This window comes from Kryptolebias marmoratus, linkage group LG8 (genome assembly GCF_001649575.2).
Source record: "Kryptolebias marmoratus isolate JLee-2015 linkage group LG8, ASM164957v2, whole genome shotgun sequence".
In the NCBI taxonomy this organism is placed as follows: Eukaryota; Metazoa; Chordata; class Actinopteri; order Cyprinodontiformes; family Rivulidae; genus Kryptolebias; species Kryptolebias marmoratus.
The window spans coordinates 18,138,067-18,150,515 of record NC_051437.1 but is presented as its reverse complement, the minus strand read 5'-3'; the positions used below and the strand labels follow the sequence as shown (position 1 = coordinate 18,150,515).

The window sequence follows — 12,449 nt, the reverse complement described above, 5'->3', positions numbered from 1 at the left end:
GTAAAGCTGGATGAGTCGAAATAACGTGGAGTTTGTTAATGGCACAGGATGGCAGATCATTCTGAAATAAGCACCATATATTGTAAATATAAATATAAATTAATTTATTTTAGCTCTATTATGAAAGTTTTGCTTTAAAATGGAATTTTTGTAGCAATCATTGAATGTAAATAAATAAATAAATGTTTTTGTTTTTAAAAAAAAAAAACTTAACTCTGAAGGTCCCACAGCTTGATATAACCTCGGGCCACCACTAGGGGGAGTCATACGCGCATGATTGGAAACACAACATACGCGCGCGCGTGTGTGTTCCTGTTGTTGTTCCATCATTAGGACCTTTACTGGAACAAAATGACTGACCTTGCCGGGACTACTGACCTCGGTGGGACCAGAACCCGGTCCAGACGGGACCCGACGCCACCGCGGAGGGCTTCTGTTCGGCGTCAGGCTGCAGTCTGATGTGGCCATTAATGGTGAGCTGTAAAGTTCAGGCTTGCGCGCAATAAATGGAAGTTAACGCAGCGTCCTCGCAAGGATAGCAAGGTTAGTGTGTGTGTGTGTGTGTGTGAGAGAGAGAGAGAGAGAGAGAGAGAGAGAGAGAGAGAGAGAGAGAGAGAAAGAGAGAGAGAGACTGTGTGCTTGTGCGCGTGCGTGAGAAAGACAAGAGGGTGAGAGAGAGGCGTCGGGACTGTAGAGCGGAGCTCTGACTGGGAAGAGCGAAGGTTGTCCTGCTCGTTTCCCAGTTTTCTCCCCCTCCTCTCGCCTCTTCCAGTATCTGGAGCGAGGAGCCGCCACCGGGCTGGACCGAAGCCCCACTGCGGTGTTCGGACTCACTCCTGACGGATACGTGTAGTGTCCGTACATGACATGGATATCCGATGGTAAGTGCGCTGCCTCCTCTCTCTCTCTCTCTCTCTCTGTCGGGGAGGCTTTGTGGCAGCTGCCGTGCGCCACATTCATTGTTAATTTGTTGTCAGATGATACAGCAGTCGGATCAAAATGCCCAACAGCTGACTTGTGGTGTTTCGCTGCTCTGGTTGCGGCCAGGACACTTTCTGCAGGACTGGAACATACGCAGCCAAGGCAGGCAGGCAGGCAGGCAGTACGGGCAAGCCGTCCAGAATCCGCGTTATCCCGAAACAATCAGCTGTTTGCGTTTGTGGGAGACAGCAGATATGTCTGGTTGTGTGTGTGTGTGTGTGTTTGTGTAGGGGGGGTCCAAACGTGACACGGTTTGTTCCTGGAGGAGGCAGGCCCATCTCCCTGCGCTGGGAACATGTACCCCACACCAGCACTGAAGTTGGAGCTTTTACTCCTAAGTTAGACTCACGCACTCGAGCCTGACTTACCTGCATTTGTTTCTCCCCTTTTTCTCGTGAGCTGTGATTGAAAGATGGGAACGCACGCACGCACGCATGCACGCGCACACACATTGCAGTCGACTTTCCCTGAGGCCACTTAGTGCGACCTGTTATGTGCGCACCAGACCTACCAGACCGACACGTGTTCACTGCTAAATGTGTTTTCTGACACCTGCCTCAACAGAGACGGCGGCAGCACTAATGGTTCGTGTTAAACCTAAAAAATGTAATTAAATTAAATTAAAAAAGAAAGAAAGACAACAATAGCCTTTTGTCAGCCCTCCCTCCCTCCAAAAATGCCAGCATGACCGTCTTAATTTGTAATGCATGCTGGATGTCTGACTCATGTGATTCAGATTCAGTTCCTGATAGATGCCTTGCATATTGTGTTTTATAAGAGGCGGCTGACTTGTCCTAAATGTATGAGAGGTGTGTCAGCTAATGAGTTATTAATGTGCAGAAAGAGTGGGTCATTTATTCAACTGTTCGCAGCATGTAAATAACATTCTTGTCAGATATATTACGACTGGCTATTGATCAACTTGGAGAAAGTATTCATTCCATGTACGTCTACAGCTGATGAACTTCTGTAGTCATCCTTGTTCGAGTTGAATGGCTATAACTCGTGCAAATGTACAGATAGTGTCCTAACATTTAGGCAGCTGACACTGATCCCCAGCACATATTCTGCGCTCTAACAAATTATCTAAAATCTTTGTTTCAAATTTTGCTTTGAACTATATGGAGTCAGCTGTTGTGTGTCTTTCAGCCAAATGTCCCGTGAGCCACTTGACGGATTTTGCCGAAGGAAACAATCCCTGGGTGTCAGTCTACAACTGATTCACTTTTGGAACCAAGCCAATTTAAGATGGCTGCCACAATCAGCTGACCTTAGAAAACACAAACACGACTACAGGTTTAGTCATTTTTATAGATTTTTTGCTCAAACTCGGTGTGATTGTAGCCGAGCGTCCTTCACAGCACATGCTCTAAGTGCAACTCAGATCTTTGCTTATAACTTTAGCTTTAACTGTTGGAGACACCCCCGTTTGTCTGCTAGCCAAATATCTCATGAACAAGGGCATGGGTTTTAATTAAATTCTGTTAGAAAGCAATCATTGTATGTTCATCTACCACTGATTGACTTTGGAGTCAATCCAACTCAACATGGTCACCACAGCCAACTGATATTAGCCAACACAAAAGTCGCCACAACTCTGCCAGTTTTACAGCTATAAAGCTAAAATTTGGTCAGGCATTCTGCGAGCATGACGTCACGTATCCCACAAGACTGCATGTTATTTTCAAGGTTTTAACCAAAACGCTACAACTCTGTCATTTCTCAACACAAGGTGATCTTAGTCTAAACGTCTGGTATGAAAGGCGGCGGGTGATACGCATTCATTCAAGGAATGCTGGGACTTTTATTTACTACCGTGGTTTAGTAACTCATTACAGGCTGCTGGTTTGTGCATTTTGCGCGTGCTGTTCTCATCATTATCCTCAGCTGATTCAGCCTGGCAGAGATTTGCTTGTTACGTTTAGAGGTTAGCAGTGTCCTTGTATGTGCAGCCAGTAGCCAGCTATAGTGAGTCATTAAGGCTAATGGGGGGAGGCATGCACAATTTAATCTGGGCCGGAGAGGTTTTGATCTGCGATGGTCCCCACTCAGTCAGGTCTTTGTTGTCAAATCGAGCCACTCGAGATGTTAGGCCCAGATTTGCCGCGACAGAGTGAAGCAAGAGTGCAGTTTCGACCGAGAGCGATTGTTCTCGGGGATTCCGAAAGCCTCCGGTGGCGAATGATCAGCAGAGTTCGTTATAATACGGCCGTGATCAACATTACAGCGTGATGAATTGTCCAGCGGCACCTGCTGCAAGAGGAAATATAAATCAGTGAGATTTTGCTGTCAAGTGTTTTGCCAGCAGAACAGAAAATCATGCAAACCATGGAAATGTCTCAACAAGCTGTGCGCTGCAGGTGATGAGGGAGAGCGGAACGAACGAGCCACTCACTAGACATTATTTACTGACTCAGAGGGTCACATAAATTGATGCACATGCACGGTGACTCCGGTAACAGTTTGTCTCTGCTATGATCCTGAGCCACGGGACTTTTTTTTTTTTTTGCTCAACTTCACATGTTTGTTTTGTTTTGTTTTGTCTCTTTCCTTTTTTTTTTTAGGCAAACAGGTGACTTATCGAGATACTAGGTGGTGACACAAAAAGAAACAAAGAGCAGCTCAAGCCCAGACACACCTCTGATGCCTCTGGCCAGTCTGAGCTCATGTTGTTTGCCTGCCGGGATAAACTAGTGGCCTGGCCAGAGAGCACAGTGTTTCGTCACACAGCAAAGCCCACACAGGTGAGAGGCTCGTCACATCTTTACCTCTGTTGGCCTAGAAACGCCAAGTTTGGCATTGTTTTTGTGTAACGTTTTTGCTTATTTTTAATCGTATCTTCTGATTTTTGCAGGATGTCGTGGGCCAGAAGCCTCTTTGTAGGCAGAGAGAACGTGCAAAAGACAGCATGGGGAGAGCGCAATGGCAAAAAGAGGAAAGACAGCTCGTCACTATGCAACCCACGTTACATGAGCTGCCTGAGGGACCCGGAGGACTCAGAGATCCCTAATGCGGCCCCTCAGCATTACCACTGCGAAGCAGGTACCAACGGGGGCAGCTTTGGCCTGCGCTGCGGGTGGCAGGAGGACCACTATGGGAAAAGGACAGGCGGCGGCAGAGAACTGGGTCTAAAAGCTGCCGACCGGGGATTTGAAGATGGTGAGCTGAAGGATGCGACGAAAGAAGAATCAGAAGACTTAGCAGAGGGCAGCTGCAAGAGGATGACCGCTGCAGACTGCTGGATGTGGCTTTTGGGGGTTTTCCAATCCAAAAAATTTCAGTCCGCTAAGCTGGAACGTCTGTACCAGCGCTATTTCTTCAGACTCAACCAGAGCTCTCTGACGATGTTGATGGGGGTGCTGGTGGTGGTGTTCGGAGTCATGCTTGCCTTCCACTGCATCAACACAGGCCGCAATGTGGCCTACATCTCAGTACTCGCAGGGGCCATCGTGCTCTTCCTCAACATGATGATTGTGTGCAACAGTAAAGGCTTTCACCAAGACTACATGTGGATTGTGAACTACACGGTGATCGGGGTTCTGATTGTATTGGAGGTATTCGGGGTGCTGATAGTGTCGCCCCGCAGTGCCTCAGAGGGCATCTGGTGGACGGTGTTCTTCATCTATATATTCTACACTCTGCTGCCGGTGCGAATGAGAGTCGCGGTTCTTAGTGGAACTGTGCTGTCCATCATTCACATCGTCATCGCCTGGCAGCTCAACCAAGAGGACAAGTTTATTTTCAAACAGGTAAGTGATGCCAGAGTCACTGCAGCGCAAACGTCCCATAAAATCTATTTATATGTCCATATAAACATGTTTCCATTGCAATATCCTTATTGTTGTATTTGGATTTCAACATAAATAGAGTTGAAAATCTGCACTAATTTGGTTTTCCAGTTGAGTCGCTGTTTCATTTAATTAATTTTTAACAGTTGGCAGATAAATTTAATTGGATCACCAATTGTGTTGAGGAACATGTTGCTATTTCATTATCATTTATAGCTTTTATTAAGAAATTCGGAAGGTCTGTCTTTGTCATTTTGCAAAAATGTAGAAATAATGAAAATGTGATGTGAAGGTAACAGTTTTTTTTTTTACATTACATCAGTAACAAATTAATGTTCTTCACTGCAGAAAGTCTAATATTGTTACGAAACACTTAGGTTTATTAGTTTACTCAATGCCTACAGTGATTTTGCACACTACGTGTATACATTTATTTTATTTTATTTAATTGATTTTTGTAAACTTTAAGACTAACTTTAGCACACAAACATCATAATTCTGAGTCAACATTCCCTTGGTCGAATGAACATAAAAAAAGCAATAATTGGTCTTTGCTTTGGAAATAAATAGTTATAATTTTGCTCAGAGTAAAATTTATTTTCTAGATTAGATTTAGTCTTGAGCTGTGCAAAATTGGCAAATTAAGTGGATTAAGCTTCTTTAAAAAACGTATCAGAAGTTGAGAATGTTGCCCTAAAAGGGGTCTGCTTGACTGTGAGACTTTAGCTGCTAAAGCCTGACATCAGTCGGCTCCACAAAGCGTTATGAAACAGAACTACCACTGTGAACTGGGTTCTGCTGCACAATGATGTCACGATAGGAAGTTTTTACACTTTGACACAAAGCATTTATTGTTAGTTTAATTTTTTTAATAGCATTCAATATGTGCCCTTTTCAGTCCTGTTTGATGCAAAAAATATGCAACAAACCCGAGTTGAAAATTAATGAGAAAACAAACAAACGTAAAAAAAACAAAGACAGAAATGATCCCAGACGTAGCTGTCACCCTACAAACAAGAACAATGTTGTCACTGTATTCACTTGTGGAAATGGCCTACTTTATGTCTCATCAGTATGGGACAAACATTGTGCCGACTCCTCAACCACTTTTCCATGTCAAAGGTGTCAGACTAAAAGTAGAAGGTTCCGCGGAGCTCAGCAGCTTTTCAAAGGAGAGTTTTAATGAGCCTATGTTTTGAGCAGCTACTGGCAAACGCTTGTGGGATTTGCAGGAGGTCATCGGGGTCGAATGAGCCCGTTTAGCTGCATTGTCGAGGAATATCATGATAATGTAGCTTGGTGCCATTCAGCTCGTAACCCCCCCCTAAAACAAGGAGCCTTTTGTAGTTAAATGAAACAGGGTGGGGTGGGATTTTCAGATTGTGCAATGATTTTTTTTTGGAAAACAAGAGTGAAGTCTTCCTCATATTGGAAATAGTTTGTAATTGCATCAGCTTGAAGCACACTGGAAAAACCTCATCATCATTTCTTTGCCTCGTTTTGTGTGTTCTCCATTTTCTTACTGCATTTGTGTAAATAACACGTGCACACTACAGAAGACTTTACCATAAAGGTATTCTTGGATTTCACAATATCTACAAGGCCTCTGCTAAGAACTTTTTGAATTTGTAGCTAGTTTTTAGCAATTTTTCTAGGATTAATAAATCATAAAACAAGTGCAAAATGCACACTGTATGCTCTTTGGTCCAACCAAAAAACCAAAAAATAACTAGATAATTGTTTCTAGTGTAGAGTGGGTTTGTGTCGTGTGTACTTACTGACTCACTTCATATGTAAGTGGGTCAGAGCCATTGTTAATGATATTAGTAACAGCTCTACCTTTCAACTAAACAAGACACTTTCCACTTATTGCTTCTACTTTGTGCAATTGATCCTCAATTTTCCAGCCTTTTAACTGTACTGAAGGTCACTTCATGAAGAGTGGAGCAATATAGTTCATTGGTAGAAGAATTTTATGTATTAGTGAAAAACTTATTGTTCCTGTGATGATTTACATGATTTTCTGGATGTTTTTAACATTTAGATTTTCCATTGTTTTCTCTCATATTAACATGTTAAATGAAAAATTCTACAACAAGATTAGTAGAAGTAAACAAATCTCCTGATTGGATTTTTTTTTTTTTTTTGCTATTGAGCAACTCAACTCAGTCATTCTGAATAAGGTAATATTGACATAACTCTGCTGGTTTAGTGAGCCTGTGTGCTCACGACCTAAACCAGACAGGGTGCTCTGCTGTCTCTGGGTTGGTTGCAAAGGTCCTCTGATAATGGACTGTCTGAGGGCCTGGACCCTCATCACAGATTATTCCATGTTGCTTGAACAACCAGCGATGGAGCTTGGACCTCAAGCTGTTTTGTTGAGGGTGACACTCGTGCTCCTTTTTTCAGTTTACGGGCTGCTTTATAGATTTATGTAAGAACATGGGGGTTGCTTGGCAGTGCAGGTCTTGAAAAAATCTTGTTGGTTGTTGATATATTGAATTAAATTGTTCATTTTAAAAAAACAAAAAAACTTTTAGATATTTAAGGATCAAGCCACACAATTGTCTGCCACAGTTCCTCAGTTTTTAGGTTTCAGTTTAGGTTTTGTATTTGTATTCCTTGTTAATCACTCCTGTTCTGTTTCGGCAGCTTTACTTTCTGTTTTATTTTGTAGTGTCACGTCTTTTGTCCTTCTTCCTTCCCTGTCTCTTTGTCATACCTGTCCTGGATTTTTAATCAGCAAGCCTGTTCCTCATGTTCATCATGTTTTCACTGCTGAGGTTTTAGTATCATAAGTCCTGTTCAGTTGGCAAATAAAAAGGTTTATTTCATCTCTAAGTTGCACATTTGGGTTCTCAAGCCTTCATCTGTTCTGGTTTTAGTTTGGTGACATTTGCCATTTGCCCTGGATGTGACATTGTTTTCAAAAGTCTGTTAGTGGGTGGTCTGCTAGTGTTGTGCCAACAAAACAATCCATCCATTAAAGGCAGCCCTTATGTGTGAAGCACTGTTTGATTGGCAGATATACCAAAACCATGCTGCCCACAGATGTGCTTGCCTTTTAATTGACTTAGTATGCACAGGCCTGGCAGATGCTGAGTGTTGAAAAAACATGGCAATAATTGGCTAAATTAATTGGCTGACCTCTATGTTACAGTTTTGTCTCAATGTCAACAAAGAACATGCTTCAAGCTGCGTGTAAATATTAAGGAACTCCATTCAGTCTGTCTCAGGTTTACGCTCATGGAAAGCAGCGAAGTGAAGACCAACGTGCTGAAAACATTCAGGAGGTATGCCGATGGATCACAAGGAGAGTGGAGTTAAAGAGACTAAGAGGCTGATTTACAGGGAATCCAGTCAAACTGAAAACCCAGCAAGGCTTAACAGAGCTAAACCAAGATAAAACTTTGGTGGAAAGGACCCTACACTAAACAAAGGAAACCCAGGAGTAGATTTATTGCAGGGACAGATGGCATCGATCAGCTAACACGACCCATGTGAGAAACAAGGCAGAGAAGCGTACTAATGGGTAACTTTTAAACAGGCCGAGATTTTCCGAATACACAACGCAGATAAATCTAAAACTCAAAATCAAAACCAAGACACACAAATTAAAACATAACAGGGGTTCCTGGTGTCGCTCTTTAATTTGGTCCCCATTCTTGTCCCAGCCTGTTCCTTTAAAATTTCCCTGCAGAGATATTCATGCAGGATCAGAGCTGAGAAGATGTGAAACGGATGATGCTCGGACAAAAGCCCTCTTTGTGAGAGACCTCCACGATGAAGAAGGGGAGGTGGGAGTTTGTGGGGTTTAACAGTGGTGACAAGCGGACGACCGCTGATGGAGAGCATGAAATAATACGAGGGTGACTCACCCCGCTGTAAAAGACCCACTAGTTTATTCTCTCTCTTTTCTTTTCTACGTCCACTCGTTTTCTCTGAGTCATAATTCCATTCTCACACGACCCTTCTCAAATGAAGTGGCCTTTTATTTCACAACAAGATGAGGCTGAGCTCATGCTACTCTCGGGGATTGCTTCCATTGATCCCGACAATTCACCACTCTGCACCGCCGAGCTTTTCTCTGCTCTGAAAAGTCTCTTCACAGAGATGAAGGTATAAGTGCTCTCGGGAACAAGGATGTGACACTGCTGCTCACATGAAGTACCTCCATCCTCTTACAGGCACACAGTTTGAGGAACTTCAGTCCCTCTTCCTGTACATGCCTGCTGCCAAAGTTCAAAAGAAGAAATCTGCAGCGTTTTGTGCGAATGCCTGACTTTAGCCTTGTCCTTTAAAACTGGCTATCTGGGTAAAAGATATCTCGGAGGATATCTTGACTCAGACTTTGACTTCCATGCTGCAGTAATTGATTAAATGTTTGATAATAACTACTGAACAATTTGTTTTGGACTACAAATGATTCAGAAAACCTTTAGCCCCAAAGTCTGTTTTTTCCCCCCTTTGTTTGCAAATTCATCTGCAACTCCCTCATCTGTCATTGTTGCTTTTCTTTTAGTTTATAAGTTTGGAACAAAATAATATGACCGTCGCTTTCCTCAAATCATCTTTTTTTTATTCTGTATGTAGTTTCATACAAGTTGGAAAAGTCAGCATTGCGGTGGCAGAGAATTTTAGCGACACGGATAAAAAATAAAAACAGCTGGCACAAACTTTTTTATCGTTTATATGAGATCAAAGTAAAGAAACCTTGTGTACTCAATGGCTTAGATCCATTTGGCGGGATAGCTATTCCACAGAAGAGAAAATTTAATATTTACTTCTGCTTTTGCTGGAAATCACTCATTTGACTACATTTAGTTGAGGGGAAGAAAAGCTTCTGTAACAGGTGAAAATTATTTTATCACCTGGTTGCGACCCCTGACTGATCATCTTTAAATTAGACAAAAAAAACAAATTTCAAGTGTTATTTACATGACTTCAGTACTGGTCATTCATTTAGATTTTCTGGCAGTTTCTCTTTCTTTATAAAATCCAAATGTCCTAAGTAAAGATCTGCTTTAACAGAGGTAGACATTTGTTGATTTTGCTCGTAGAGCTGTGAAATTAGAAAAACGTGATCATATTATTGTGGAAGATGATGATGGCGATTTTGGTTGAGATAAACCCATATTTTCCTTGCTCCTCTCTGTCTGTTTTGTCATCACAACACTCTGTGTGCTTTAGCATCTTGATCACTATTATCTAAACCAGGTGTTGGCATCAAAGGAAGTGAAAAGTCATCATGGGATTGGCCAAACAGGCGTGGAATAAAATAATTTGTAACTGCAGTCGAAAAAATAATTTGCAATTTTGATATTATGCACATTGATATTGCAATAACAAGAAACGTTCAACACATTGTGCAGCCCTAGCCACATGTTTCATTTTTAATACTTCATTTTGGCAAAGAATTTTCCTCAGTTGATAACACCTTTTTCCAATTTGATCCCGTTCACTAAGATATGATTTTAGCTCATGGTGTCAAGCTCTCAAATGGTGATTGGTTCGTAACAACCACATTTTACCCTCAGAGAGTAACCACATGCTCTAAGTGTGTATTTGTCGCTCTAATTAATAAGCACCTTTTACACAATGGCTTTTGCTTTGATACGTGATTCTTGTTCTTTCATGTTCAGAAGGATAAACTAGTATTTCCATATTTTCAATTAATTCCTGTATAACAAATCTATGGAGAAAAGGATCCGTGAGGGTTAAATGTTCAGGTTCAGGCTTTGCTTTGGTCATTGTTTCCTAATCCAACATGGAGGAGAAACCTGTTCTTTTGGCAGACTGTTGTAGGATCAACATATATAGGGCTAGTGGAAACATACAGATCCTGCAGCTGAACGCTGGTGAGTAAGATACCAATCAATGAAATGTCATGAGAGCAGCTGAGGCTTACATAATGTGTTTAGTCCTGAAAACAACTTGAAAGCAGCCACTCAGGTTACTGTACCCTTTAGGGAGTGATTTATGATGTCTACCTGGAAAGTAGAGCAATGTCTAAAGCTCATTTGTTCTGGGAGAAAATAACTTCTGCCTTCTGGCTCACGTGTTTCTCTAAAAGAAACTGAAACTCGCCACAAATGATGCACAAGATATAAAAATTTGTTATTATTAGTTAACTGTGATGTTAGAAATTAATGAACCTATTGTAAAGACAAGTGATTCAAGTTAAAAGGCAAAACTCACCTTTGTATGTGGAATAAAATGTAAAATTAAACACATTCAGGTGTCAGTAAAGCTAGAGAAAATGATCTGGAATTTGAAAATAGCAGTCATAAAGATTTAAAAGATAGCTTATTCATTAAATTGGTTATTTAACCAGATGTGTCCTTTTTGAGAAGCAACAGATCTTCCAGGGAGTTGTGGTCAAAATGGTGGTATAATCGCAGCCTTAAAAAATATTGATCCATGGAGAAGTTTCAACACAAAAAGATAAAAAACTAATTTATATTTGGATGCAATACAAAAGGAAGCAAACAACTAGGGGAGAAATAAGCAACAAACACCAACTAAGTCCAACACATTTCAATATTAGTAAAAAGTGAAGTAAAACAGATAAAATTATTCTTCAAAGATTATTAAAATTAGGCAAGTATTTTTTTTTATGAGCACTTAAAGTATTTTTATGTTCTATTTACAAAGACAATTTGATATTCGGTATGAATATGTTATTTATAAAAAGAGTTCAAAAGCAGCTGCTTGTTGCTCACTGTGCTGCGTTTAGATGGTGCGAATCTATCCTTAGAACCTTCAGGTTCTAAACAACACAGCAGCTCAAATAATAGACCCCCCCCCCTTCCCTTCCCAACCACCACCACCCTCACAGCCCCACCTTCTCTGGACAAGGGAGGGAACGCTGGTAACTATTACACGTACTGTATTACAACCACAGGCGGTGATACAAACGCAGATGACTTGGTGGGAAAAATTTAGGATTAGCAGAAAGCCACAATTTGCTCTTAAAATACGACCAATGATAAGGGAAATGAGACCTGCACTAAAAATAAGTGTGTGACTCAAGGACGAGGAAGTCCAAGCTTTTAATAACAGTTCATTGTTTACCAGCAATTTGACTCCGTACAAGTAAATAACAGGGATTTAAGGGCTGAACTGACAGGGAAATCAGCCAAGAGATGCATATCAGGAATCCTTTACTTGTGGTAAATCATGGTGGTCGTTGGATTTTAAATGTAATGAATCCCATTGAGTGCCGTGTCGATCATAGTTATAGTTATAGTACGGTCGGAGCGAGTCTGTAGTAGCACGTTCACTATCATTGTACAAACAGGCACCAAACTTCCTCTCTCTGAAAGGTACACACGTCTTCCCAGTCTTTATTGTGAAGGCTATCACTGACCCTTTTTAAACCTGCTCAGTCTTTTCAAGGACCCGCTTCTTAAATGGAAAAAAGTAGGTCGTTCTAACGGTTATTTCCAGCTTGTGTAGACTTTTTTTTTTCTTAATAAAGCTGCTTTTTTTATTGTGCTGAGCTTCATGGCTTTCAAACATTTTTAAAGAACAATGTCATATGAAGCAACAAGACCCGTGTCACATGGGAATAATTGCACACATTCTGGGTAAATCCAAAGGAATTTGCACTTCATAATCTAATTCCACTGAATTGTTCCACTAGAAAATGCAAAAGGCCCATTAAGTTTCTAGTTTAAA

The 12,449-nt window shown here is 41.3% G+C and overlaps 1 protein-coding gene across 2 annotated transcripts in view; it reads left to right on the top strand.

Annotated features, from left to right (window-relative positions):
- The first annotated feature begins 329 nt into the window (after nt 1-329).
- Nucleotides 330-12,449, top strand: part of LOC108244602 (adenylate cyclase type 6) — a 36,352-nt gene continuing 24,232 nt past the window's right edge. The window contains exons 1-4 of one of the 2 annotated variants that reach the window (XM_017430950.3): nt 330-543; nt 773-881; nt 3,546-3,725; nt 3,836-4,730. In XM_017430950.3, coding sequence (XP_017286439.1) covers nt 3,837-4,730 — 894 coding nt within the window. In that variant the 5' untranslated portion in view covers nt 330-543; nt 773-881; nt 3,546-3,725; nt 3,836. The remainder of the gene's footprint in view (nt 544-772; nt 882-3,545; nt 3,726-3,835; nt 4,731-12,449) is intronic. The other variant, XM_017430949.3, reaches the window with a different exon arrangement.